General features: G+C 38.2%; 1 protein-coding gene across 1 annotated transcript in view; it reads left to right on the plus strand.

Moving 5' to 3' along the window:
* Nucleotides 1-242: 242 nt before the first annotated feature.
* PRSS12 (serine protease 12) overlaps nt 243-25,102 on the plus strand; it is a 43,408-nt gene continuing 18,548 nt past the window's right edge. Inside the window, exons 1-8 of the mRNA XM_054066321.1 lie at nt 243-752; nt 8,980-9,118; nt 11,371-11,549; nt 12,927-13,077; nt 17,643-17,821; nt 18,477-18,618; nt 19,604-19,800; nt 22,923-23,064. Of these exons, the coding sequence (XP_053922296.1) occupies nt 641-752; nt 8,980-9,118; nt 11,371-11,549; nt 12,927-13,077; nt 17,643-17,821; nt 18,477-18,618; nt 19,604-19,800; nt 22,923-23,064 (1,241 nt within the window). The 5' untranslated portion in view covers nt 243-640. The remainder of the gene's footprint in view (nt 753-8,979; nt 9,119-11,370; nt 11,550-12,926; nt 13,078-17,642; nt 17,822-18,476; nt 18,619-19,603; nt 19,801-22,922; nt 23,065-25,102) is intronic.

A 25,102-nucleotide genomic window follows, 5' to 3' on the forward strand; every position in this document is an offset into this window, starting at 1 on the left:
TGCACTACAGACAAATTGCCAAATAAAAGGAGGGTGCACACTCTGTGTGGCAGAGTTAGACTTCGCAAAATATGAACAGCATAGATTAAAAACAGCGTTAAATTAAAAAAAAAATATAACCCAAACTAACAAGTGAACAATACGAAACAAAGAGGCAGCCTGACAGCCATCCTGGTAGAAAAGGGAAATCGGGGATGATTAGGTCACGCAGCTCTCCGCAGCGGTTGAGAATAAGCAGATTACTATTCAGAGCACACGGGACCGGGATAAAGCTAAACCCTCGAAGACGTTTCCCTTCACCGCATTTGTTTGCAGCCCCTTTGTCTCCCGCAGACACGCCTGGGGCTCTCTCCATCCCTCTGCCTCCCCAGCCGCCGGGCGGGTCCGGGTCGCCCCTCTCTCCCGAAGCTTTGCCCGGGCTGTCGGGGGGCTCCGGCAGAGAAGGCGGCGGCTGGGCTGTGGCAGGACCCGGCGGTGCCGGGGGGGGCTCGGCCGGTCCCGCGCGCCTCTCCCAGCCCCCGCAGGCAGGGGAGACGGGGGAGGGCGGCGGGGGGGATTAGCGGGGCGGCCCCGCCTCCCCCCTCCGCATCCCGGCCGCGAGGAGAGGGGGAGATGGACCCGCGCCGCCGGGACTGGCACCATGACGTTCGCCGGCTTCGCGCTGGCGCTGATGATCGCGGCGATCCCCGCAGCCCTGCCCGCCGCCTGCCCCGCCGGGGGCTTCGCCGCTGCCCGACGCCCCTGCGAGCGAGGTGAGCGGGGCGGGGGCGAGGGCTCGGCGGGGCGGGAGGGCGGCTCGGCGGTCCCCCCGTCCCGCAGCGGTCCCCTTTCCGAGAGGAGAGGTTCAGCTCCCGCAGCGGCAGCCGCGCAGCTGCGTGACGGGCGGGCGAGCGGCGCTCGGGAGCTGCCCGCAGGCTGCGCTCGCCGTGCCCCATGCCCGCACCGGGCGCGCTTCTCGGGGAAGCAGCAGTGACGGGGCAGAAGAAGCAAAAGGATGCCTCGCTCTGAACGCGCGCTGCGGAGCGGGCATCTCTCCCTGTCGGTTTACCCCCCGGATTTGGGATAAGGGGGTTTGCAAGGTGGCGCCGGTGCTTGGGGACAAGACACCTCGGCGCCTCTCGCTCCAGCCGAACCCTCTGTGGAATCGGGAAGTTTTCGGTGCGTAAGGACTGCAATTTTAGGCATTCGGCCCCAATCGGCTCTGTGTTTCACCGGTGCTGGCACCGCTCCACAGCGTTAAATACGACCAGGATGGTTGTGAGTAACTTCACATTTCTCCAGCACCGCTCTGGTATTATCTTCCTCCTCAGTAAGAATTCTCCCCTATCCATAGCTATACGAAAAATGACCAAGCATCACTGTAGCAATGAAAACAAAAAAAAATCCCGTCTTTGTTGCCCTTCCTTTTACATAATTGTTGCAATGAAAACAAAAAATCCCTTCTTTGTTGCCTTTCCTTTTACATATGTGGTACTATCACAAGGTCAGGAAGGAAGCTGATCATTAATGTTAGTATTAATAACTTTGTTCTTGTGCAAGTTGGTTTTGGGTTTTTTTTTTTTGATTAATTTACTTTCAGATCTCTGAAGAGGGTTGTTCTCTTCCAATAATAGCCCTAGAAATTGTGTGACAAAACGATGATAATTTGAACAATGTGATAATTATACATATTGGTATAAAATAACACAGGAAGAGCATATCGAGGCACCAAGTACATTGATCATTTAAAAAAATACAGCTTCCAAAGCTGGGTTCCAAGCCAAGCGCTGTATGCCTTCAAGAAGACAGAATGATGTTACACACTACAGAGATGTTTCCCTGGAAAGACTACCAGGCAGCTGATGCCACAGAGGAGAAAACAGAAAACCAGGCACAGGTGAAAAAAAATCCCAGTAGCCTTCATGCCCTTTAACTGGTCTCAGTTTGGGAAAGGGTCCCACATTGCATCTTTGATTTTGCCCATACATTTATAGCTCTTTTTCAGAACTCTTCAGTTTGGTTCCCAAAATACTTTCTGAGGACTTGGACTAATTTACAGCAAAGAAGAACATGGCACTCCATTACTAAGAACCCAATCTTGCACTTACTAAAGTAAATTCCAGAATCCTCTGTAAGTTTAGCACAAATTGGATTTAAGTAAAACAAATGCCCAAAATACTGCATCATTTGGTTTTAGCTGTGTTTCTTCAATCTTTTCAGAATGCTGCTTTTTTCCCCCGAAAAAGGAAATCCAGGTTAGCCCCCATTAAAAGGGAGGCCATGGCTACTGAACAATAGCCAACACTTGCTAATTGAAAGGTCAGCTGCTTCTGTCAGACTCAGTGGTAAACTCTTAGTGGCAAACTCTTAGTGGCATCAGAGGGCAAACACCTGCACAAAAGCCTTTGTGGGGGTGATATGGAAGAATTAAGAGAGCGTGTGAGATGGCTTGAGAGGGAACATAGAAATTAATCCAACCATTTGCCCAGAAATAAACATTATTGTCACATTTCCTGAAGTATGCTCCTTTCTTACAAGAAGCAAAGAAAAGCAAATAAGGCAATGTTATAATGCAGTTTATAGCCAGAGGAGGAGAGACTATTCAGAGAGAAACTCACTGTGTCTGTTGCCTTAGTCCATGTGCTAAGAAAGCCTGTAGTCAGTTATTAGGCACCTGCAATAACGAAATACAATACCACGTTCAAAGCCTTAACTGTAAATCTCCTGGCTTTTCTAGCTTAAATATTAAGACCTATCTGCAAAGTTAATTGTCTAAACTTTGTGCATGTGTATATATTAAACTGCTTTAAATTTTAGCATTATCACTGAAATTTTTTTTAAAAAGCACACCTTCGAAATTATACTATGTGGTACCAGTCCAAATTCAGTTTTATAGTTTAAAATAATAGATTTTGGTGTTTCATTTCCTTCCTTCTAAAATGAGAACCATCGGGGTAATATTATTTATTTATGCCTTAAAAGCAAGTAAATGAAATACAAATACATATAAATTATGATGATGAACCAAAGAAATCTGAGGAAAATAAATGAATACAAGAGTACTCTGTTCCCAGAGCCAGCCTAAGTCCATCAAAATTCAGTGTTGTGGTTACTGGTAATAACAACTTACCTGTCATGTACTCGTGCTTCAACAAAGAGGCCCTATTTCAGCGCCTAGAAGCAACTCCTGCCACACAATGTTGATGTGGCACGTAGTTTCAGTATTCTGTGTGATCTGTTGTTGGTGCTATGCTGTTACATATCTAATTTAAAGCTTTTTGAGTAAAGAGGGCTAACTGTTTTTCTTAATTTTACAAAGGAGAAACAACACAAGAGAGGGTAAGGTCTTTGCCAGAGGTCACGCTACCAGTCAGTGGCAGAGCTGGAAATAAAATGCACATCCCCAGAATGGCCATTCTGTAGAGTCTTTCTATTTAAGTTGCTTTTATCATAGGGTAATCCTACTTATGCCAATCAAAGCATTTTCTTCAGCTCTGTACCACAGAAGACAACTGCAGTCCTTCAGAGCCTGTAACATTCCGAACACTTCAGTCTATTTTCTCAGAGCCTTTACCCACTGATCGTTGACATGGTGAATCTCACTGGTGCAGAGGAACCGATTCAGCACATTACACACTCAATGTATACAATATTTATGAAACTTCTAATATAAGGATCCTTGAGTATGCAATACTGCTATCTGGTGAGGTTCTCAAGATACTTCTTAATAAACAATTCTGATGGATACACCCTCTGCACAAGGTTAAAATACCATGAGAAAATAATGATAATTTAAGACTAAGAGCAGTGCTCAGGAAAGTGATGGACATCAGCATTCATTGATCACAGTAAGTGGCATTCACAGTTTTGCTGAAGTCAACTGGATTGATTTCTTTGATCTTAGCTAGGCCTGATACTGGAAGGGAAGAAAAGTCTCCATGGATTTGAACTGGTGTTAGAGTTAACCTATATTACAGATAGCTTTTTACAAGTAGCTCATGCAAACTTATGTGTTAGGTTCATTCTGAAACTGGGATGGACTCTCTTATATGTATTATTAAACATCCTGTAGTGTTCTGAAATACTACTAGTCATAATGTGGTTATGTGGGATATACTGCATCTATGAATCGGAGAACTTCACACTTTATGTCAATTTGGACTTACCTAACTGAGTCTGAGGCATCGGATAAGATGTACTGAATTATCAGTGCAGGGCCTTTCTGTGGCACTATCCTGTGCTGGAACACCTTGGAAATGAAAGTAGAAATAAAATATATGTGTTGTTTTTGCAGATTTCCAAAATTAAAAATACTTCTTTTGCTTTGCTTTAAATCTGCAGTTTCAGAGTATGCAGTACGAGGGTGAAAGGCACAAGCAACTTCTGCTTCTGATCCTTCTTTTCCAAATCTACATTTACAGTTAAATTACAAACCTTTGGACATAGGTGTTTGCGAAGGAGCTACTGGCACACCTTTAGCCAACACCATAAACCCCACTGCTACAGCACTTACATGTACAGCAGAAGTACAAGTGATTCCCATTCTATTTACAACTCAGCCACACAGGGAAACAGGCTTGTTCTCAGTGAAATGTAGAAAATGAAACAGGGGTTGAAGTTACTCAGCATCTCTGGACATGAGAATGGTATAGGAAGAGAGGCCAAGTACAACAGCATAATTCCTTTGAAGCTCTTCTGCTTTTTGGAGTTAATTAAAAGTTGGCTGAGAGGTTTTCCTCTCCCTTTTTTTCCCGTGTGTCTCATCTTGAGCCTATATGGCAGGTGTTGCAGAGCAAGTCTCAGCAGCACCCACTGGATACCCTTACTTCCTTGCATCTGCAAGTATAACTTAATCTCTTTTCAACAGTGATAGCAGACAGGAAAGACTCTGACTTGGGCAGATACCAGGGCAACTAAAATTACCAGACTGTGTGTAAGCAACATGAATTGACCACCAGTAACCTCAGCTAGAACATAGTTAGAAGAAATCTATACATGTTTTTTTGAGTGTATGTAAATGAAGATGTTTCTGTCGAGACAGCAGATTTGTATTCTTCAATATGGGGCTTAATAAGTGTGTCATAAGACCACCTTATGTGTCCTAGAGCTGCCTAGCAGGCTCACTTTGTGGTCATGTGCTCTTGTTCCTAACTTTTGTGGGATCAGTTCACTTCTTGTCTTCCTGACCACTGCTGAGTAGGACACAGAGAGCCATGAGCAGGATCCCTGTATTTCCTGTTCCATGCTGTTGAGCTTAGTGTTCAAGCAGCGAACGTTTGATAAGCACTTGAAGCACAGGATTGACACCGTTTTGAGTTGGTGGAAAGGGAAGAGAGTGTGAGTTTCCTCAGAGCACTGCATAGAAGTCAGAGTAGATAATACTGCATCAGCTCTACTCCTAACATGTTCAGTTCTCTTCAGCAACTAAAAGACCTGAAAACTCACAGATTAAAAATTTGAGATGCTACTGTGCCTACAACTCCAGGAACCCAAAGCCTCCAATGCATATGCTTAAGCGTGACCTGTTCTCTAAGAAGTAATTCAGATACTCTTCTTGTGCCCAGGAGAAGCACAGAAGGAAGCCCCTTGGGCACAGGTGTTGAGGTGCAGTAGGGACTTGTGGTGTTAAAAGGTAACAGTAAAGACTTAACCAGTGAAATTAAAAATTAACCAGTATCCTTTTAATCATGCTAAATATTAGTTTTCTTGCTGCCTATGAAGTGAAAGAGTGACTCTTGGTCATTTTAATGATGCAAACACTGATTATCTTGCAAATAAGATATTAACATATTCTTAATTACAAAGACTGAATCACTAGTAATAGATAGGTGCTTGGTGATACAGCATAAACATACATGATAGCAGGTAATGTTGGTCAGCTTGCTGTTCCCTATGATCAATTTATGCATGAAGCACATATCTGTAAGAAGTTTTATCTATTGCAAGGAAAACAATGGCTACTGAAATGCAAGTCTATATTTAAAAGTTCTGTTATGTTTTATGAGTTATCCATGCCCCTGTAATTAATGTATCACTTGATCCAGCAAAATAACTACCAGCGGTCTGAATACCACAGTATTTTGAGTAAACAACAAAGAAATAATTTTCTCATTAGTATGCTCTTTGATTTGTTTGCTACATAACTATGACTCGTCATATGATATAGGTTGATGCATACTTCAAAGTGCTTACGAAACAAAAAATACTTGTGTTAGATGCACTGCTGAAATACTGAGCTTAGAAACACGTAGAATGGACTTAGAAAAGCAGATGAAAGATAGTAACTTTACAGAGGGTTTTCAATTCAAAATTTTCTTTAAAGAAATTGTTTTACTTACTGTTTTGCTTGAGGAGAGAATGCTATATTTTGCCTTAGATAGTTTAGCTTAAACATAGCTGTAGATATCAATACTGTCCTATGACAAGAGCAGTGAGTCAATGCAACTAGTATATTAAAATTATTACACTATATAATTAGTTAACTCTATAAATACCATATATTGGGTAAACTCAAACAGTAGACTTAATAAAGGTTTCATATTAGTTACATGTGAAAATAGGCTTTTTTATTTCTTTCTAGATTAATTTATCAGGTTACAATCAAGACTTTTAAATTTGTTACAAAGTTACCATTAACAATCATCTTGTATGTTTTCTCTATGAAAGAAACTGGTTCTTTCTCCCATTTTCTTGTGAGATGAACAAAGGTCTGTTATGAATACTACTACCCTTCATAAAACATTGGTGTTCTTATACACAGCTGTAAATCTACAGGAGAAGAAGCAAAGCGAAATATTTTGTTGAGATATTAGATGATTTTTAAAAAAATCCCTCATTTATTGTTTTCATCTATGCCTTTTCACACAAGCAGGTGGAAGTAAGGCACTGTCCCTGCCAGTCATTTTCCTTTCCTTACTAATGGTGTAGTTTCCCACTTCAACAGGGATCAGACATCATCCGGGGCTCTTTAGGGGAGTGGGTGGTGAGGGAAAGGCTGTTTTCTTTGTTTCATGGTATGCGTCCACAGCGAGAACTCTATGCTTTTCAAACTGCTTTCCTGGGGCTTCTACTCAATGCAAGGGATTTCAGATTTCTTTAATTTTTAATTGTTAGGAAAAGAGTTTCTGATGTGCGAAAGTTATCTCTTGTGCTGTCTTTTGCTCTGTGTATGTAAATAAATTCTCCCACAGTTGTTATTTGGATTTCAGTAAAAATAGTAAGAGGAGCAAGCCAAATTCTGCCATGGAGACCTTAGAAGAGAACTTCATTCTTCAAGTACTCCCTTATTCAAATATTTGAATAGAAATTGTGTAATGTGTACTCAGGAAACACTGTATTCATTTCAGTAGGTGTCATGCGGGACTGTAAGCAATCATGTATAAAAGCAAATTTATTTTTGGAGATGACATCTTCAGAATTGCTTTCTGGCATGTCAGGAATCACTTTGCTATGACTGTACTGTAATGTTTCAAGTGAAAATAATAGTCTATACAAAAGTCTGGAGAAGAGCAGAAATAAACAAAATTCCAGACTCTGTCTGTACGTGTCAGAAAAGGCAAAGAAAAATTATAAAGACAGATAAACAATGTGCAACATATCTACAGTACTGTTATAATTAACTTAGTAATTCTCTGTGTGGCGTGATACCTTGCTCTGTAACATGAGTTGAATAAACTTTGTTTGTAATTTACTGCACAGTAAGTCAATGCTGGGAAAGTAAATAGGAGGCAAAAAGGAACACACAAACTCAAGTTTAAGGTTAATTCCTTGAGTTATTTGGCAGTGGTTTAGCTTCGTGGTTTTATAAAATATACTGAACTAAATTAAAACCAGGACACAATCTGAGTGAAAACTGAGAAGGAAAAATTGATGATGATGATGATATTATTATTATTATTATTATTTACACAAACATATACAATTACATGCAGACATAAACACTGACTGTTTTTTTCCTATTGCTAAACCCCCTGTAAACTGGATGATGATGTAGCTTCTGATTTTAAGTAGATCACAGACAGAGGCAGATGGATTAATGGAGATTGCAGGCAATAGTAATGCATACAGTTATGCATACAGGCTATGTTTGATAATTTAACAGAAATGTATTCTTTCGTGTTGAATTACTGCTCTGTTATGACTCTGTTCTGGTTATGTGGAGTTATAACTATGACCATTTTTTTCCCATCTTTGCCAGTGGCACTTGCCTGCTTTCAATGGCAGATGTATCTGGCATCTCAAGTAAAACTACTGTAATAAAAGAAATGCAAAATCATGTTAATTTTTGTGGATTTCTGTGTTCTGTAGTTCTCCAGAAGCAGACTACTTTTAGATGATTCCTCGTGTTGTTAGCTTGTTCTGTCTTAGAATTTTATGAAGACCTCTCATGAATTAATAGAACTGTATCCAATGTTTTTCTGTCTGACAACAAGTATGAAAAAATGTCTAAAATAAACTGCTGACGTCCATGATATGCATAATTTCACATGGGTCAGAGCAAAAGCTATGCAATCCATGGGTTTATTTTTTGACTTCCTTAAGCTGGACGGTAATATGTGCAAGATAAAAATACAGCACTCATATATATATATAGGTGTATATATATATACACACATATACATACTTTTTGCGCATTTGGGTAGAGGTAACCACATTTAAATTGTTACGTGGTGTTTATACATACTCTATTTCTGGTTAGATATTTAATTAAGTTGTAGCATCAGAAAGATTAGAAATGTGATGTAATTTCAGTGTAAGAAGTAAAATGTTTTTCTCATGTAAAAATAAGGTTATGTCCTTTTGTATATCACTGTCTCTGAATGCTATATGTGCGAGAGTGCTTCTTAGAAGCAGCTCACCCAAAGAGTACAAAGATGATGATGCATGAAACGGGAACTCTCTCTGCAGAAGGAAAATCAGGTTTGGCGTCTTTTGTTTGGGATACATTGATTGAGCAATGGAATACCATGGAGGCTTAATGTTTTCAATTTTTTTAACTAGGGTCAGTGAGACTCAAGGGTGGCAAGAATGAGTTTGAAGGTACAGTGGAGGTTAATTTGAACGGAATCTGGGGAACAATCTGTGGGAGCCATTGGGACAATAATGATGCAACAGTTGTATGTCAACAGCTTGCGCTTGGGTAAGTTTCAGTCTGAGTAAAAAGCTGTCAACTTACTTTAATAACATTTCAGTACAAAGGAGAATCTATTTTGTAAATCCTGAGGGCTTTTTATGTTTGGTGATTGTTTTTTCTGTTTGAAAGTTCTCGAATGCTGTAGTTGTTCTTCCCATAATCCTTTGCTCCCTTCCAGTGCATTGCACTTCAAAGAGGTTGCTATGAGAATCAGTATTTAAACTGAAAGCTGCTTAGGGGAGAATCTGAAGAGGAGCAGACCAGGGTAGATGCTTTGCTTTCAAAATGAAAAGTGTGAAAGACTTAGAAAACCTTAGGGCAGACAAAAACTGCTTTACTAGATATCTAGAAGATGTCCACAAGGGCAGAAATATGAGGTTTGAACCTGATCTCAGTTTATGTGTCATTTAAGAACAGCTCCAGTGAGCTTATTGAATGTATAAAAACAGTAATGTGGCCAGACTTGGACTCTACATGGCCTCCTAATCATAGGGAAATTCCTGGTTCTCAGGAGCATGGGGTTACTCTAGTAATCATCCATTCTATCCTGCCAAAAAACATCTGGGACTCATCCTGGTTTTTTTTTGAATATGTAGTATTTTTGTTGCACATCTTTATCTAGCTAGATAATCTGTATGGTTTACTTTCACAGTTGCACATTGATAACAAACCCCCAAACTAAGTGAGTTTTACATTTTTATATTTTCATGGAAACATTTAACAGAGTTATAGGTTGAAAGTCCCTGCATTGCCCTCACTGACCACTTCCCACTGGTATCAGAGTGGAGTTAATCAGCAGTATCCTTTAACATAATTTGGTTATTGAACTCTAGATAATGCCTATAGTGATACTGCAGTTGCCATAGTAAGATGAAACTGAGGTAAGGAAGAAAATCTGCATACCAAAAGGGAGTTTTAAAAGTAAAATGCAATTTTAGCTTCTAAAAAAATCGTTGCTGTTCAAGTTAGCAACCAAATTACTTGAATATCACCCCTTAGCACCCCATCCAGTTTGCGGTTTCTGAATAAGCCACAAAATATGGCTGGCTTTATTGCCTTTCTAACATTTGTTTCGGCCACATACCAATGTAATGATTTTGTTTGCTACAGGCAGGAAGGGCCATTTATAGCACACTTGCACCGTGACATTCCTAATGATTATTCCACTTTTTAAGACTGCTAGCCAGAATTAAATCTAAGCTGTTTTATAATGTTCTGTACTAATCTGGACACACCATGCCAACTTATAAAAATATGAGGATTAGACGAGATAAAAGTTCAGCCATCTGGAGGCCGTGATTTTGCTTATGACTTCAGCTGTCTACGTGCAATGTCTCTTCTCCTCGTTTGCATCAAAGTTCTTTTGCCTTCCGTACCCTGAACATTTCAGTTGAACAAGACCACTATTAGCAAAAGTAGTTCAGTGATATGGGTGAATGGTTTGGCCTTTTCCACAGAAATAGCTTAAATCTGAATCCAGGCCAAAAAGCCCCAAGCAAGCAGTAGTTCAAAGTTTCCGTTACTGTGAGTGTTTGGCAGAAATTTGCATCTATATACCACAAGGTGAACTCAGTAGGTATTACTGGTGCTTTTCAGGTGCTTCCATCGGATCCTTTGATTTTACAATACTTGGACTTCGGTTTTAATTTAATTTTGTTGGGCATTATATGGAAGAAAAGATGGCTCAATAATTTGTCGCTTGGGATTCAGTATGGGAAGGAATGGAAACTGTTTATAAATGTTCTGGATGGATGGGAATGGCTGAATAGAGAATAATGGACTTGGGCCTCATCTAATGGAGCAAGAGGTGGTTTCACTGTCCCATGATCACAACCGTATTACATGGCATATTAAATGGGCACATTTTAATGGAGTAAAGGAGAGAATAAGGGTGAAAGGCCCATTAGTGGTACCTCTGCTGGAAGTATAACTGCAGTGGGTTGCTACTCTAGATTCACCTAAGGACTATGGCCTTGGTGTTGATTTTTATAGTTAAGAACTGAGAGAACAGGAATGTAGCTGGCTCTGCAGCAGCACAGGCCATTGTACTAAAATATCCCACAACAAAATGGTGAGAACTGGGTCACATCTGTTACTTTTCTTTGTGCAGAAGACAAAGCTGAACTGTATGAAAATGTGATGAATTTACAATGCTAAAGAAAGCCCTTTCTTTTCTACTCTCAAGATTTATATATGAGAAAATGTTCCACTTCCCCTCCTCCCACTCTAATGTCCTATCCTGATTATTCTTCTTACAGTGAAAAAGGTACAGCAAAACACATACCATTTTCCAGTCTGGGCCTTGTTCCTGTTTACTGGAGTGAAGTGCGCTGTCGTGGTGATGAAGAAAATATACTGTTATGTGAAAAAGACATCTGGCAGGATGGAACGTGTCCTCAAAAAATGGCAGCTGGCGTCACATGTAGCTCTTCCTTGGGTAAAAGAAATACATCATGTTCAACTAACTCCTTACCTTGTTTAAACAGAAGTAGTAATAATTACTCAGTATTAAATAAAAAAAAAAATATTAAGACTCCTCGGAAAAGGAAATGTAACAGATCGACTCATTGCATCATTACCTGTTTCAAACCTCTCTATGCTGTGCAAGCAGCAACTAGTGGAACCACTTTTTACCTTTCCAGGATCAGCAAGCATATTATTGCTTTGAGACACAGGTTGAGAGCAAAGGAGAAGCAGCAGGAATGTCTGGCTGTAAGTGTAGGATTGCTTCCCCCCATTTTTGTTTAAAACACTGGAAAAAAATTTATTTATTTATTAATTTATTTGTCTCCTCAGAGGTTGTCTTTGGTAGTGACCTATGCTATGTGTCTATTGGTTAGCCTTTCTTGAACAGTAGGGAGGATCAGCAGTTTCACAGACAGGCTATGCCCTCTTCTCTGCTACAGAAGTATTGGGGTGACATGCCTTACTGTGGACATGGATGGCATCTCACAAGGAACTGCAAAGTTTTTGTCCTATTTTGCATACATTTTAAACAAGTTCAGGTCTTCCTAGCTGAAGACTGCAATGTCATACATCACTCACACAAAATCATACTGTTAGCACAAAAAGTGTTAATAATATTCTTAAAATATTTTTAATTAACATGATAAGTGGCAACTAAATATGTGATTATGCCATCAGATTTCAGATACTGCTGACCTTGAGGAAGGCTTAGGCTGGTGGTGCTGAGTAGCTGGCAATGGCAATCTCTTCAGTTGTAATTAAAATATATATGGCTGCAGCCAGTTCTGTGCTGCCTTTCCTCCCCCTACTTACATTCCTATCCAAAGGCAGATGCATTTTTGTCCTAAAGCTCCACTGTTCACGAGGAACATATTGATTAATGACATTTAAAAAATCATTCTGGTCTTAATTTAGAAAACTGTAGTGTAAAGGAAGGAGGTAATATTTTTAAGCTGGAGGAAAGTTCAAGGACCCAAGCAAGAGAAACAGTTTTGCCTAAAGAAATACTTTTAGATCATAAAGTTTTCCTTCTGTTGGTGGTCATTTTCACCAGAAAGCTTTGTTAAGCTTAGATAAGTTTATTAAAGGACTGTTGCCTGTTTCAAAAAGGAAGTTTATCAGTAACTTAAGAGTCCAGGACATCTGAAATTAATTAAATTGATCCTGAATTTCATCAGACTAGGTGAAGCTTTCATATTTTGCAGGTTCTACTGCAATTAGTCTTTTAAAATAATTACACAAAACCCCAGATTACGTACCATTGAAATAGTAACAGTAATTGTAGAAATGCCTACACAATATTTTGGGAAAGAAATGACCTTTTCCTATATTCTATGTTTGATCACAGCCCCTGTCTTTACTCCGATCCGGCTGGCTGATGGGAAGAATGCTTATGAAGGAAGAGTAGAAGTATACCATGCTGGCCAGTGGGGGACCATTTGTGATGACCAGTGGGATGATGCAGATGCTGAAGTTGTCTGTCGGCAGCTTGGCCTTGGGTTTGTTTTTCTATGTATTTTCTACTCCAGCAACAAAGCAGGAAAGATGCTTACACAGTTTGGAGTTGTCAAAAGATGCTCCTTCAAAATTGCAGTAATACTTTGAAGCAGTAACTAGATTTATTTCTGGAAGGCTCATGTACAGCACCATTACTTTCAATTCCCTGGAAATTTGATCCAGTTTTCAGTATCATATGATGGGGAATTTTGTCTCTCTGACAGCCAAAGGATGTGTCTCAGAATAAATGCTGACTTGTTAGTGAAAAATCAATACAATTTCCTTAAAGATTCAATCAAAAATGGTAGGTGGAGAAAAGGAAGTTGCTTTGGCTGTTAAAGTCCTTACATCCATTTTACTGAAGAATCTAACAGCCTCCTTGCTTTGGAGTAAGCACTGCTTTGTCAGAAAGGATATGTTTTCTGACGTGCCTGTGAGAATCTCTCAAGATTTAAGTCATGAGTCTCCAAAGCTTGTCAGTTTGCATATAGTGAGTAGAGATCTGTTTAAAGTTTTGACAGCTAAGCTTGTCAGCAATTCTGCTGAACTACTCATGATCCATAATGTAGTCACAGCAGCAGAACAGGATTTCCTTGATCCACTTCTGAACAGCCAGAGGTGATTTTGATACCACGCAGAAGATAAGGATTAAGTGTTTGGGGAAAGATACTGCAGAAGTGGGAGGCAAAGAGAACTGCTGGATCAGAGAGGAACGAGATAGGGAAAGCTGGGAGGGCAGGCCAGATGGGATGGGGAGGGAAAGAACTAGGAGCAAGATGCAGAGAAGATCCTAAGACATAAACCCAAGGAGGAGAAGGAGATTATGTCTCAGACAGACTGGGTGAGAACGAAGCAGGTCAGGGCAGAGGAAAGTGGAACAGAACTCACCTGTTCTATCCTGGTAGGATTATAATGAATTAAAAGAAGTGGGATTGAAGGTATCAAGCTCTGTGGCATTAACGGGTGGCCCCCAGGGTATACTTGTTTGGTAAAGTGAGAATGAGGTCTTGGACTCCTGGTGCCATCCAAATTAGCTCTAAAGGATGAGAACTGTCCAGTACTTAAAAAGCTTCTATATCTTCTGGTGAATCAATATGGTCCTCTGGCATCAAATTTTCATTTTTCCCCAGTCTATTTTATGCTCCATTTCTATATTCCTATACATTTTCAACTGGGAATACCAAATGGAAAGTCTGTCTTCTTACAGGCTTTTTCTGCATTTGAATTGGACCACTACTAATAACTTTGGTGAGTTACTAAGCTATGCTTTACGTTTCTGCATTAATGGCAAATGTCATGCTCTTAACCTGCCTCCTCACCGATTACCCTAAAATATTTGATTATTTATATTAAATGCTCAGAAACTGCAGTTCTGAGATTCTTCTGTAATAATTTGATTTGTTTTTCTGAGTAAATACATTTATTGAGATGGTGCTAAGTCTTTTTGAAATGTCTAGAGATTTACAGAGATTCTCAAGTAATCAAAAAGTCTTAACAAAAATGCTTATTACTGTGAAGTGAAATTTTACCAACAGTGGCAGCAGATCAGTTATGAAATAATAAAAATAATCTAAATTGGCACACAGTTAATCTGTCTGGAAACATGCCACAAATGGTAAAAGTAAAGCTCCTCAGGAAGCAGCCTCCCACACCCTTCCAGCGTTTTAGTAGCACTACTATAGAACTTAAGAATATTAATCCACCCTTAAAAGGTGAAAAATAATGAAAATGTATTTTATGATTTAGTTTCAGAAATACTTCTTGCTTGGTACAAATTGCCCTTGTTATAGTAATGGTTTATACTGTCTCTGCTTTATTGGAATTCCAGAGACACTAGATTACAGTATAATTTGTTTTCAACATTCAGAGTAGTCAGGCATTATCTCTTTGATTTCAGCCAGCTTCCTAGTGAACAAAGATTTTTTTCCTAACACTTTCTATACCTTTGTACGATCACAATTAAATAAAAATGTGAGAAATGGAAGCTATGTTCAAGAATTTTTTTCTTTGTGTTTGTACATATGCAAATACTACTCAGTAAACTTAAATGAAGATAATTTATCTTACAGACACAAATATTTCAAAGGGCAATAATCTTAAAAACTGCCAGTAAACCAGGCTTTCTCTAACAAGCTTATAACATACTTGAGGTAATATCAATAAAAATAGGTGTCCTGAAAGTAGGGTCTTCAGTTCATATTTATTCAATTCTACAAAACCAGCAGAAGTGCTGGGAACTCTCAGAGTCTTGGTATATCAGAAAGATACACTGGAAACCCAAGACACGTTCATTTATTTAGATGCTTATATATAAATGAGACATCTAGATTTGAAATAAGTATTACCCTTAATGTCACTATCTTATGGATTATATTTTCTTAAGTTTACTATACAGTCATTCACAATTTCAACCAGTTCATAATGCAGCTCTCTATGAAATATAAAAGATGAGGGACTTGGCTTTTTTTTCCCATTACCAGTATTACAACATATAAGTGTTCAGTAAATTAATGCTACATACGAAAATGCATGGTTACTTAAAGTAAATGAAAGACTAGTAAGGGTAATCAGGAAACGTTTGCAAATCTCAGGGAAAAATACTGTTTCCAATCTACTAAAATTTGTCTTGACATTGCTAAAGGTAAAAAATTAGAGCAAGGTATCTGTTAATATGTTATTTGGAATTAGGAAGGTCATTCAGAAGAACAAGTAATGTCTATTTAAACATGTCTCTTAAAAATAAAGTCCTTCCTTCAGACTGAAGCTACATGTTTTGCAAAAATGTTGCCTGCTGAGTGTTTGAGGATATTTTTAATTTGCTTACCTGCTTCTTTGAAGCAATTACAGATTATGTCTTCTCCCTACTGAGTAAATAAGACCTGCTTTCTGGTATTTTCCACGTTCACCACCATTTGAGGAAGGCATCTTGTCATCAAAGAAACAGCCTGAAAATTAGCAGTGCATTTTCAAGATTAATGAAATAAATTACCTTTAAAATATTAAAACCAAATTGACTTTAAACAAAATGATAATGCAAGACACATTATTTAATTTAACTTTCTTGTCTGTGCTTTTATTTACTGAGCACTACACAGTGTCTACCATGAATTTCCACATCCTTCCTTTTTGTAGACTGTTTTCCTATTCCTAATTTATTTTTTATATTTATTATTTTTTTATAAATATATAAATATTTTTACTGTTGTTATTTTTCCCATATCCTTTTACTGTATATCAGGAATTTGTGTGATTGCTAATTATAAATTTAGTGTTGCTTTCCTTTATAAAAAAGAGAGAAAAGAGATTATTACATATTTATACAAAACACTAGAAATTAAATCCACATCTATCTAAATCCATACACAGATGAATGTGTCAGTGCCTTAAAAACATGAATTACTGCAACTTACATTAAAAAAAAAAATAACAGCAATGTACTACTCTGACACACAGTCGCAAAAGCCAGTTAAGAGTTTGGGTGATTACATCCCAAAACAAAATAGTCAAGACCTGTCATGTTTTCAGTCTAAGTTGAACATTCCATTCCTGTTAGGTGTTACGTGCTAATATATGGCTGGTAGTGGAAAACTCTCTTTAAAGCAAAATAATAATTAGTATAGAGCCCAGCACCCAAACTGTTAATTAGTTTAAACTAATCCGTTAGATAGACAATTCACTTTAGTAAAAATTTAGATAGACAAGTTGAAAAAGAAGACAGATATTGAGAACACTCCTCTAAAAACTAGACTGGAAGTATGAACAGAGAGACTACTGAGTGAAAAGAAACCACACCATGAAAGGCATTTACATATGAAAGACATGGTATCTTAAATAGACTTGGAAAAATCCTGGTACCTCATCAAGTGTTAAACACTGCATAATTGCTGTAAAGCTGAAATAATGGGCTGTTTTCAATTCACTTCGGTTTTTGTGCTCAAAATCCTCTATGCTGACATAAGGAGTATGACACACATAAGGCTAGTCATCAGTTTGCTTTCTGTTTGTTCTACCACTGACTGCAGGTATGATGTTGCCAGGTCACTTAAGATCTCTTTGCCCTGGTTTTACATGACTAGATGGGGAGCAATCACTTTTATCTGCCTCGTCTGGGTGTCTGGATTAATGTGCTTTGAGGACAACTGCTGAAAGTCACTGTAGAAATATATATCAGATTATTTTTACTACTTACAAACATGAAATGAAAATTTAAATTAGAATCCTCATACCCAATCTCTTCCAGGACAGTTATGCTTAAAAATCAAAAGAGATAGGAAAGGAAAACGTCATAGATCCAAACAAATAGAAATTGGTGTTCTAAATATGTTCAGATTGTGACAGCATACATTTAAGTGGCTCCATGGTGTCAGCTGAGAGGGAAGCAGACTATGGAACCACACGACATTCCATTACAGGGTGCCGGCTGCGCTGCCAGTTACCAGTGCAGCGGCCATGCAGACAGTCCCAGCTGCTATTGGAGAAGCTGGACATGCAACCTTGTTAGCTCTTCCCAGAGTCCTAGACTCTTCAGTGTACTTGTACTCACAGGGCATTCGTTTCATTTCCACAGGGGTGTTGCCAAGGCATGGGGCCAGGCTTACTTTGGAGAAGGCTCAGGCCCTGTGCTGCTGGATGAAGTGCAGTGCACAGGAAATGAACTATCAATAGAACAGTGTCCAAAAAGCTCCTGGCGAGAACACAACTGCGGCCACAAAGAAGATGCTGGTGTTTCCTGCACACCTCTCTCAGGTACTTAATTATCAATAACTACACAGGAAAACAGTGACAAATGCAGAGTTCAGAGCTCTGGAAAGAGACTTTTTAAAGTTTGTAGATGCTCAAACCCCCGCATTAATAAAGTGTTCTGGCAGTATCAAGATGAACCAACTGTTGGCTATGGAGATTTTATGGGTACAGAATATCTCATTATTCAACAAAAGCCTTGGTTCCTCAGTAATGTGCTAAATGCCACTATGTTGGCCATGCCTTAATTGCCTATCAGTCACGTCTATCAATGGCAGTAAACATGTCAGCATAAAAGCAAGGGGAGATAACAGAATATACAAAGAAAGAGGTAAGGTTTATAGACAGTGAAATCATGTAATCAGAGTCCATTCCTGCAGACTGGGCATGCAATAAGGGCTCGGGGGATCAATTATCTTGTGCTGTTTCTTTTGTACTTAAGCAACTGCATTATGCAACACTTCACAGCTGATCGGGTGCATTATGGCACTTCTTTCGTCTTCTCACTAAATGACACCTAGCGATCAGCACTAGATTTAGTAGCCCAATGTTCTAATCAGATGCAGTAAATGCAATGTTATTAATTTTGTTTTAGAACAATAATTGGACCTAAGAAAAACTGATTCTTGTTTTTGTTTTTCCTTACTTGTTAATGACACAGATGGTGCATTAAGACTAACAAGTGGGAAAGGCAGTCATGAGGGACGCCTGGAAGTCTATTATACTGGGCAGTGGGGCACAGTCTGCGATGATGGGTGGACAGAGCTGAATACACAGGTGGTTTGCCGACAGCTGGGATTTAAGTAAGATTACTTGATATTAGATATCTGACTCTTTGACTTGAAAATGATGAAAAACATTTACACAAACCCTACATTATTCAAGAGTCTGTTATTTTAATATTAGCTGACTGCTTCATAGAAACTATTCAGTTAAAATGCATTAAAGCCTGCCTCCCTCACTCTCAAAGAGATATTTATGACCTCAGTTTAGGTAGAAGAAAATGTTTCAACTGGGGTTGTGATTCAGCAGCTTTATTCACTGACTTCCTTCCAATAACCTTTTTTTTTGGCTGACTGATATCAATGCATATGCTATAGAGAAAACCTGATTTTCTATATTCTATATTGTTTATAAAAGTTTGATTCTTCAAAAATCTTTGTTTGTTGAACAGTCATTAAAAATCACAGACATTTTCAAGTATAAGTCCTTCTGGGCCTAGCTCAGAAAACCCCACAGTCTGGGCCTGGAACACTGCTATGTATTGAAAAGTGTATTTTAGAAAAAAAAAAATCTCATTAGAGTTTCATGCATTCACTCTTTGCTACTTTTCCTACTGTGCCTACAAAGATACACTCTCACTAGGTGATTTTTGCCTTGCCTTCAGATTATAAAAGCTCACATCCAAAATAGAATTTTGTCTCATTTAATTTCCCCAGATTGTGACATTTAAATGTATCTATAATACTAAGAACATGCTTTAAGTCTCAAAGTCAGCGAGACAGCCATATGTTTGGTTGAAGGGAGGCTTTAATCAAAGGTATTACATTCTCAAGTTTGTATTAATGTAACAGTAATTCCTTAAAAAAAACATTACGAAAGCAGAGGCATATGGTGCTTTCATTGAATTTAATGCTAACTGAGCCTGCTCTGTCACAGTTAACACCGTTCACTCGAGAAATCTATACTTCTTCAGAAATAATTTATTTCCTTTCTCGTCCTTAAATATCACATGTGCTCTTGTCACTGTGGACTAGAACGTTATATGTACATACATGTGTTCTGCAGGCATGGAAAAAGTGCACCTGAGAGCTACTCAGAAGGAATCTCTGGGCCCATCTGGTTGGACGATGTCCGCTGCTCTGGAAAGGAGACAAACCTTCTGCAGTGCTCAAGGAGAGAGTGGGGAAAACATGACTGCAGCCATCAGGAGGATGTCAGACTCATTTGCCATCCAGATAATGACAGCCATAAACTCTCCTTTGGTAAGGTGTCTCTTTGGCAAAGTTGCAATATGAGTATTTATGTGGGTACAGATCCAAGCAAAGGATGCTCTGCATCTTAATTTTTGGCAGATGTTTGCAAAGAAGGAACAGAAAGGGAAAAAGCTCATTTTTCTCCTGAAAATCACCGGAATTAATCAAACTTAAAGGAACATGAACAGCCAGAACAGTAAGGATCAGCACTAACAAAGTCAAATTCCATAGACCTTTGTTCTCTCAGTCCTCACCATATTTTAGACCTGTTCAGCAGTTCTTAATGGTATACTGAACTTCACTCGGCACTCTCCAAGTTCTAAGTAACTGTCTCATGTTACCAAAAGTTGGAGATGTACCTGAGCACTAAGGAATATAAATCAATAGTTTACCCTGCTATGGCCTTACAATCAGACAGTCAGAAAAAAGAGCTATGGAGAAAGAGGGGAAGTTCAGAAATGGCAAGAAGGAAGGGTGAGATGCATAAAATTATTTCTGTATTACTGCTGTCTATCATTTATATTGTGCCTGGGTGAAGGGGACCCACTTGCTGACCAGGACAGAATGATATTACAAACACAGATCAAAGAGCCAGTTCCAGTGTCAAAAAGCCTACAAACCTGTATTTAAAAAAATAATATATATATATATAAAAAGACAAATAAGAAAAGGAATTAGGGAAAAATACTAATTACATAGTGGCATTGTAGAACAAAATATATACAATCAAATTTCAAAGATTCCTAAATCCACGTGTAGATGATTAAACAAGAATTCTGGCTATCAGATATACACTGAAAAATTTACTGGGGAACAATGGATTGTTCAGCAATTCTGAGGAGTAGTTAATTTTAAAAATTTGCTACACAGAAAATTTGTAGCTTGTCAGTAGGTAGCCTTTTACAAAATTGTTGCTGATTGGGTTTTGGTTTACCTAAGTATATACTAGTCAACTTTGAAATTAGAATTACAACTACTGGAGTTAGATTCAGTGCTGCTAGTGAAATGTCATGGGTTTGCATGCCTGGGTGCCTGAAGTTCTCTGGAAATTACAGACTGAAGGTCCATCCTACAAACTAAAGCATAGATTTACTGCCCAACATCACTACCTGTTATAACAACAATCAGCACTTCCACGTGTACTTCCAGTCTCTCCCTCTTTATAGACTTTTTCTTTATAGCTTTTTGACCTTTCACAATCCAATGAATGTTTTATGTTGCAGTACAGTTCCGTTATGTGTAGATGATGTCAAATCATATTTGGTAAAAAGAATTTTCTCAGACCAAAAATAACAGGAATTCAGATCATGACTGCTGTCTTTACTGATGCAAACCATCTGTGCTGCTTTGCTCAAATTCCTATAAAATATAATCTTAGGGGGTCTGGTTCAGTTAAATGCATCCATATGGTAACATTCTCACATCCTCCATTACCAGAATATTATATTAATTTTGTGTTCATATTTTCTAAAACATGAGAAGACGAGATAACAATAAAATAGTTACACCGTATCATTAATATCCCATGCCTCTAGCTGTGTAATGTAATTTTCACCTAATTCATATTCTTCCAGAATAACACATTATTTCAACAAGAAAATGAAGACGGCATATCTGACATTTCCTACAAGATTTCATATTGGAAAGTGGACAAAGAATCTATTGTTACCATTTACTTCCCAGCATTTGAAAAAGCCTTTTTTCTCCCTGTACAGATGAATGCAGTGGAAAAATACAAGAAATTAGTATATGGTATGACTTGAGCAAATACAGACATTAAGAAACACTACAGATGAGATAGCACACACTACAATAACTACAAGAACATTTGTTTAGCCTGTAAGGTCATGACAGTGCAGGGAAACAGAAAGCTGGTGAAGTTAATTCATGGAACTGTCCAGACAGTATGAACTCTAATGAATGAATGCTTTAACTGACATTTGAAGCAAACAGGTGTCAATTTTGTTTTCAAATATTTCCTCTCCTAATTAATGAATTAACCCAGATTTAACTAGCTCTGATACAGAGTAAGGTTTGGTATATAAAAGTCACTCATACCCTAAACTAATCTGGATTTAATCTCAAATGGAAATGTCTCTGCTTTATTTATTTCAATACTGCTTTATTTAAGAGCATAGTTAAGTAATTTCTCATCCTTATAGGTGAAGAAAAGATTAGAAACAGGTTAAAAGAATGAGGAACTATCCTTCCCATTATTCTAGAAAGAAACCCTCATTTAGTGTATTATGGATGATAAAGTATGACATACTAAAAGATTTAGAAGGTGATCTCACTTAAACATTATAAAAAGGCCTCAAAGGAATTCTTAACTGTTTGAAGGCTACTTGCATTGCTTGTATGCTATAAAGGAGTTTTAACCAAAGAGACAATCAAATCTGTAGTTTGCCTAATGATTCAAAATTTAACTACAGGCCAAGCACTGAATGAACCACGATATAATTAAGTCTGACTAATCCACACAAGTGAGATTTTGTATTATGAACATATCTGAATAAGCAATCAATTTAAATTGCTAGAATAAGAATCACACATTAGTCTAGAATAACATGCTGTAGAACATTGTGCTGTCACACAAAATACGCTACAGAACAGCACGCGTAACAGTATGTAATAACTTATCATTAAGTTCAATAACAGTAAGTAATAACTTAAGTTCAACACAATGCTGCACTTTTTTTCCGAGACAGTGGTTAAGAGGAGCAGTAGCATCCGGTTTGAGAATGGATTCATGAACTGAGATATAGTTAAATTATAGTTCAAGTTTCTGCAAGGAAAATGTGTCCAGCTTGTGTGAGTATCCTATCAAAGATATCAGGGATCTTCTCTGCAGGGGAAAAATTCTTGTGTGCTTGCTGTGGTCAAATTCTAAGCTACGTCACACACGAAGGAACCAGATCAAAATACAGTGGTATGTCATATTTGTCTTGTAATTTGCACAGACTGCTTCCTTTTGCCAGCCAGGAAAAACATGACTGCCTTAACAGCTGGTATTGGGCTCGCTGAACATAAACATCAGTTGATCCTATATACTGAATGTGATGAAAATGACTTAAAGTACCTGTTGTTCTTGCTTCTGTTGCTGTGAATTGACAGCAGTAATTTATTCCCAGGTCCTCCCATCAGGCTGATGGATGGTGAAAGTAAGAAGGAAGGACGTGTAGAGATTTTTATCAATGGCCAGTGGGGCACAATTTGTGATGATGGATGGTCTGATAAGGATGCAGCTGTAGTCTGTCGACAGCTTGGCTACAAGTAAGAAAACTCATTAAGCTGTTTCTCAAGTTATCTGTTAGCTGTATCTAAAAATGTTAAGTTTCTGCAACCTTCTATCTAACACTGTCTGATAACAGAACACATCTCTTTTGAAACTCATCTGTTTGGCATTCCTTAGAAAAGCGTATTTATACTATTTATATGAGGAGTAGGAGTCTATGTCTTCAAAACTGAGTATTGATTATCTAGTATAATTGAGAAAAGGAATTTTAATATTCAGAGGCACATCACAGGCAACTGAAATGCAAGTTGATGCTAGTTAGTATGATTTTTTAAAAAGTTAAATATTCCAGATTGCTAAGATATTGACTAAATACTGTATTTGTCACTTGTGGTGCGACATGTCTATATGATAGAAACATATTACAATAAATTTTTATTTAATTTTTTACAATTGATTGCACTAATTTGATTTAGTGTGTCTGCTTTGTCCTCTTTGCCACTTAAACTGTTCTAGTTTACTTCTTTCATGTTCAGCTTTCAGATTCCTAAACATTTTTTAAAAGTTAGAATGACATTTCCACTTAGGGAAAAATGAGGGAAATACTATTAGCATCTAGAATAGCACCGATGATTACATATGTAACTGTGAACTATGTAGATTCTCTGTTTTGTTTGTGATTTTGCATCCAAGCTCTGTGTTTCACCGCTCTTCAATGACAGTTTTCATTCACATAATTTTTATATTAAGTCATCTTTATGTCAACACAGAAAAACTTAAGGTATGCAAATTCTACCTCTTTAGTAATTTGATGTAACAGTACACATAGGAAAACTTTGGGGAATGTAAAATACCTTTTCATTATATTAGCAAAGAAAATACAAATATTCAGAACCTATACTTTCGAAATCTGGAATTTAGCTAAAATTTCAGGGGTAATGGTTGTATAGTTTCAAAAAGCTCTTGATCTGTTTTCTTTGAAAGGTATAATTTTGCATATTGTTAATATTTATCTTCTGTGAACCTGCAATGTCTATGTGTCACTTTTGAACCAAGTGGCTTAATCAGGCTTACAGCACTCATATGCAATTTTTTTCTGGATACCTAAGAGCAGTAAAGATATAACATATGGGGCATATGTATGAATAGCAGAATTAATATGAGTTGAAAACTATTTAGAACACTAGTGAAATGCCTTGAGTGCATCTGTAAAGAAATCTGAGCTTAAGAAACAGAAACTGTGTTATCTGCTTGCTATATCTAATAAGGTAAAGTTCGTGCCAACAAATATCATCAAATTATGTCTGAACACATACTGTAAGCCTTTTAAAATTTGTTTGGTACTCATTTAGTACAGCGTACTTATAAAAATTAGTAGACTATGGCTTCAAAACTACAAAACTTGACTTGCATTATCTCCCACTGAATCATTCATTTAGTCTGACTCATCCTCAGCCTTTCTGGCCTCTTATATGTCTCCCTCAGATGATCAAACTCAATCCCTCATCCCCACCTTCTGTTTTTAAATCTCTGCAGGGACAGACTATTGGCTGGATTCTCAGTTTGCGTCATGTCAGGATCGGGGGGGTTAAGATTATAGGATACAAGAGAGCATGCTTCCTGAAGGAAAAGACACATTTTAGAAATCAAAAATTAGGTTCCAGAAATTGGTAGAGCTGGCTGGAATTGCTGGCCTGTGGTGACCCTGTGTCTAGACAGTCGCATTCCACAAACCTGACTATGCTGTCACGTGCACTGATGAGCTGGAAATGCTTCTGAGCCTAGGAGTTCATGCACAGATCGTTCTGCTGAAGTTCAGATTATCGCCAGTGGTGACTTGACTGTTCCAAAGCAAAGCAAAGCTTCTGGGTTCATGCACCTGAGCTTGAAGTCTGATGAATGTAGTTTCTTTGGAAATAAACACATTATGACCTTTTTCTGGGAAGAATTAAAAAAGCACCTGATACTGAAGTTGACATCAGTTTTCATTAAGACTGATGATAGAACTAAACAGGATCATTCAATTCCCTTTACAATGCTACATTTAATTCTCAAGTCTTTCTTACTGGGGAATTA

The sequence above is a fragment of the Cuculus canorus genome, chromosome 4 (genome assembly GCF_017976375.1).
Source record: "Cuculus canorus isolate bCucCan1 chromosome 4, bCucCan1.pri, whole genome shotgun sequence".
Taxonomy (NCBI): domain Eukaryota; kingdom Metazoa; phylum Chordata; class Aves; order Cuculiformes; family Cuculidae; genus Cuculus; species Cuculus canorus.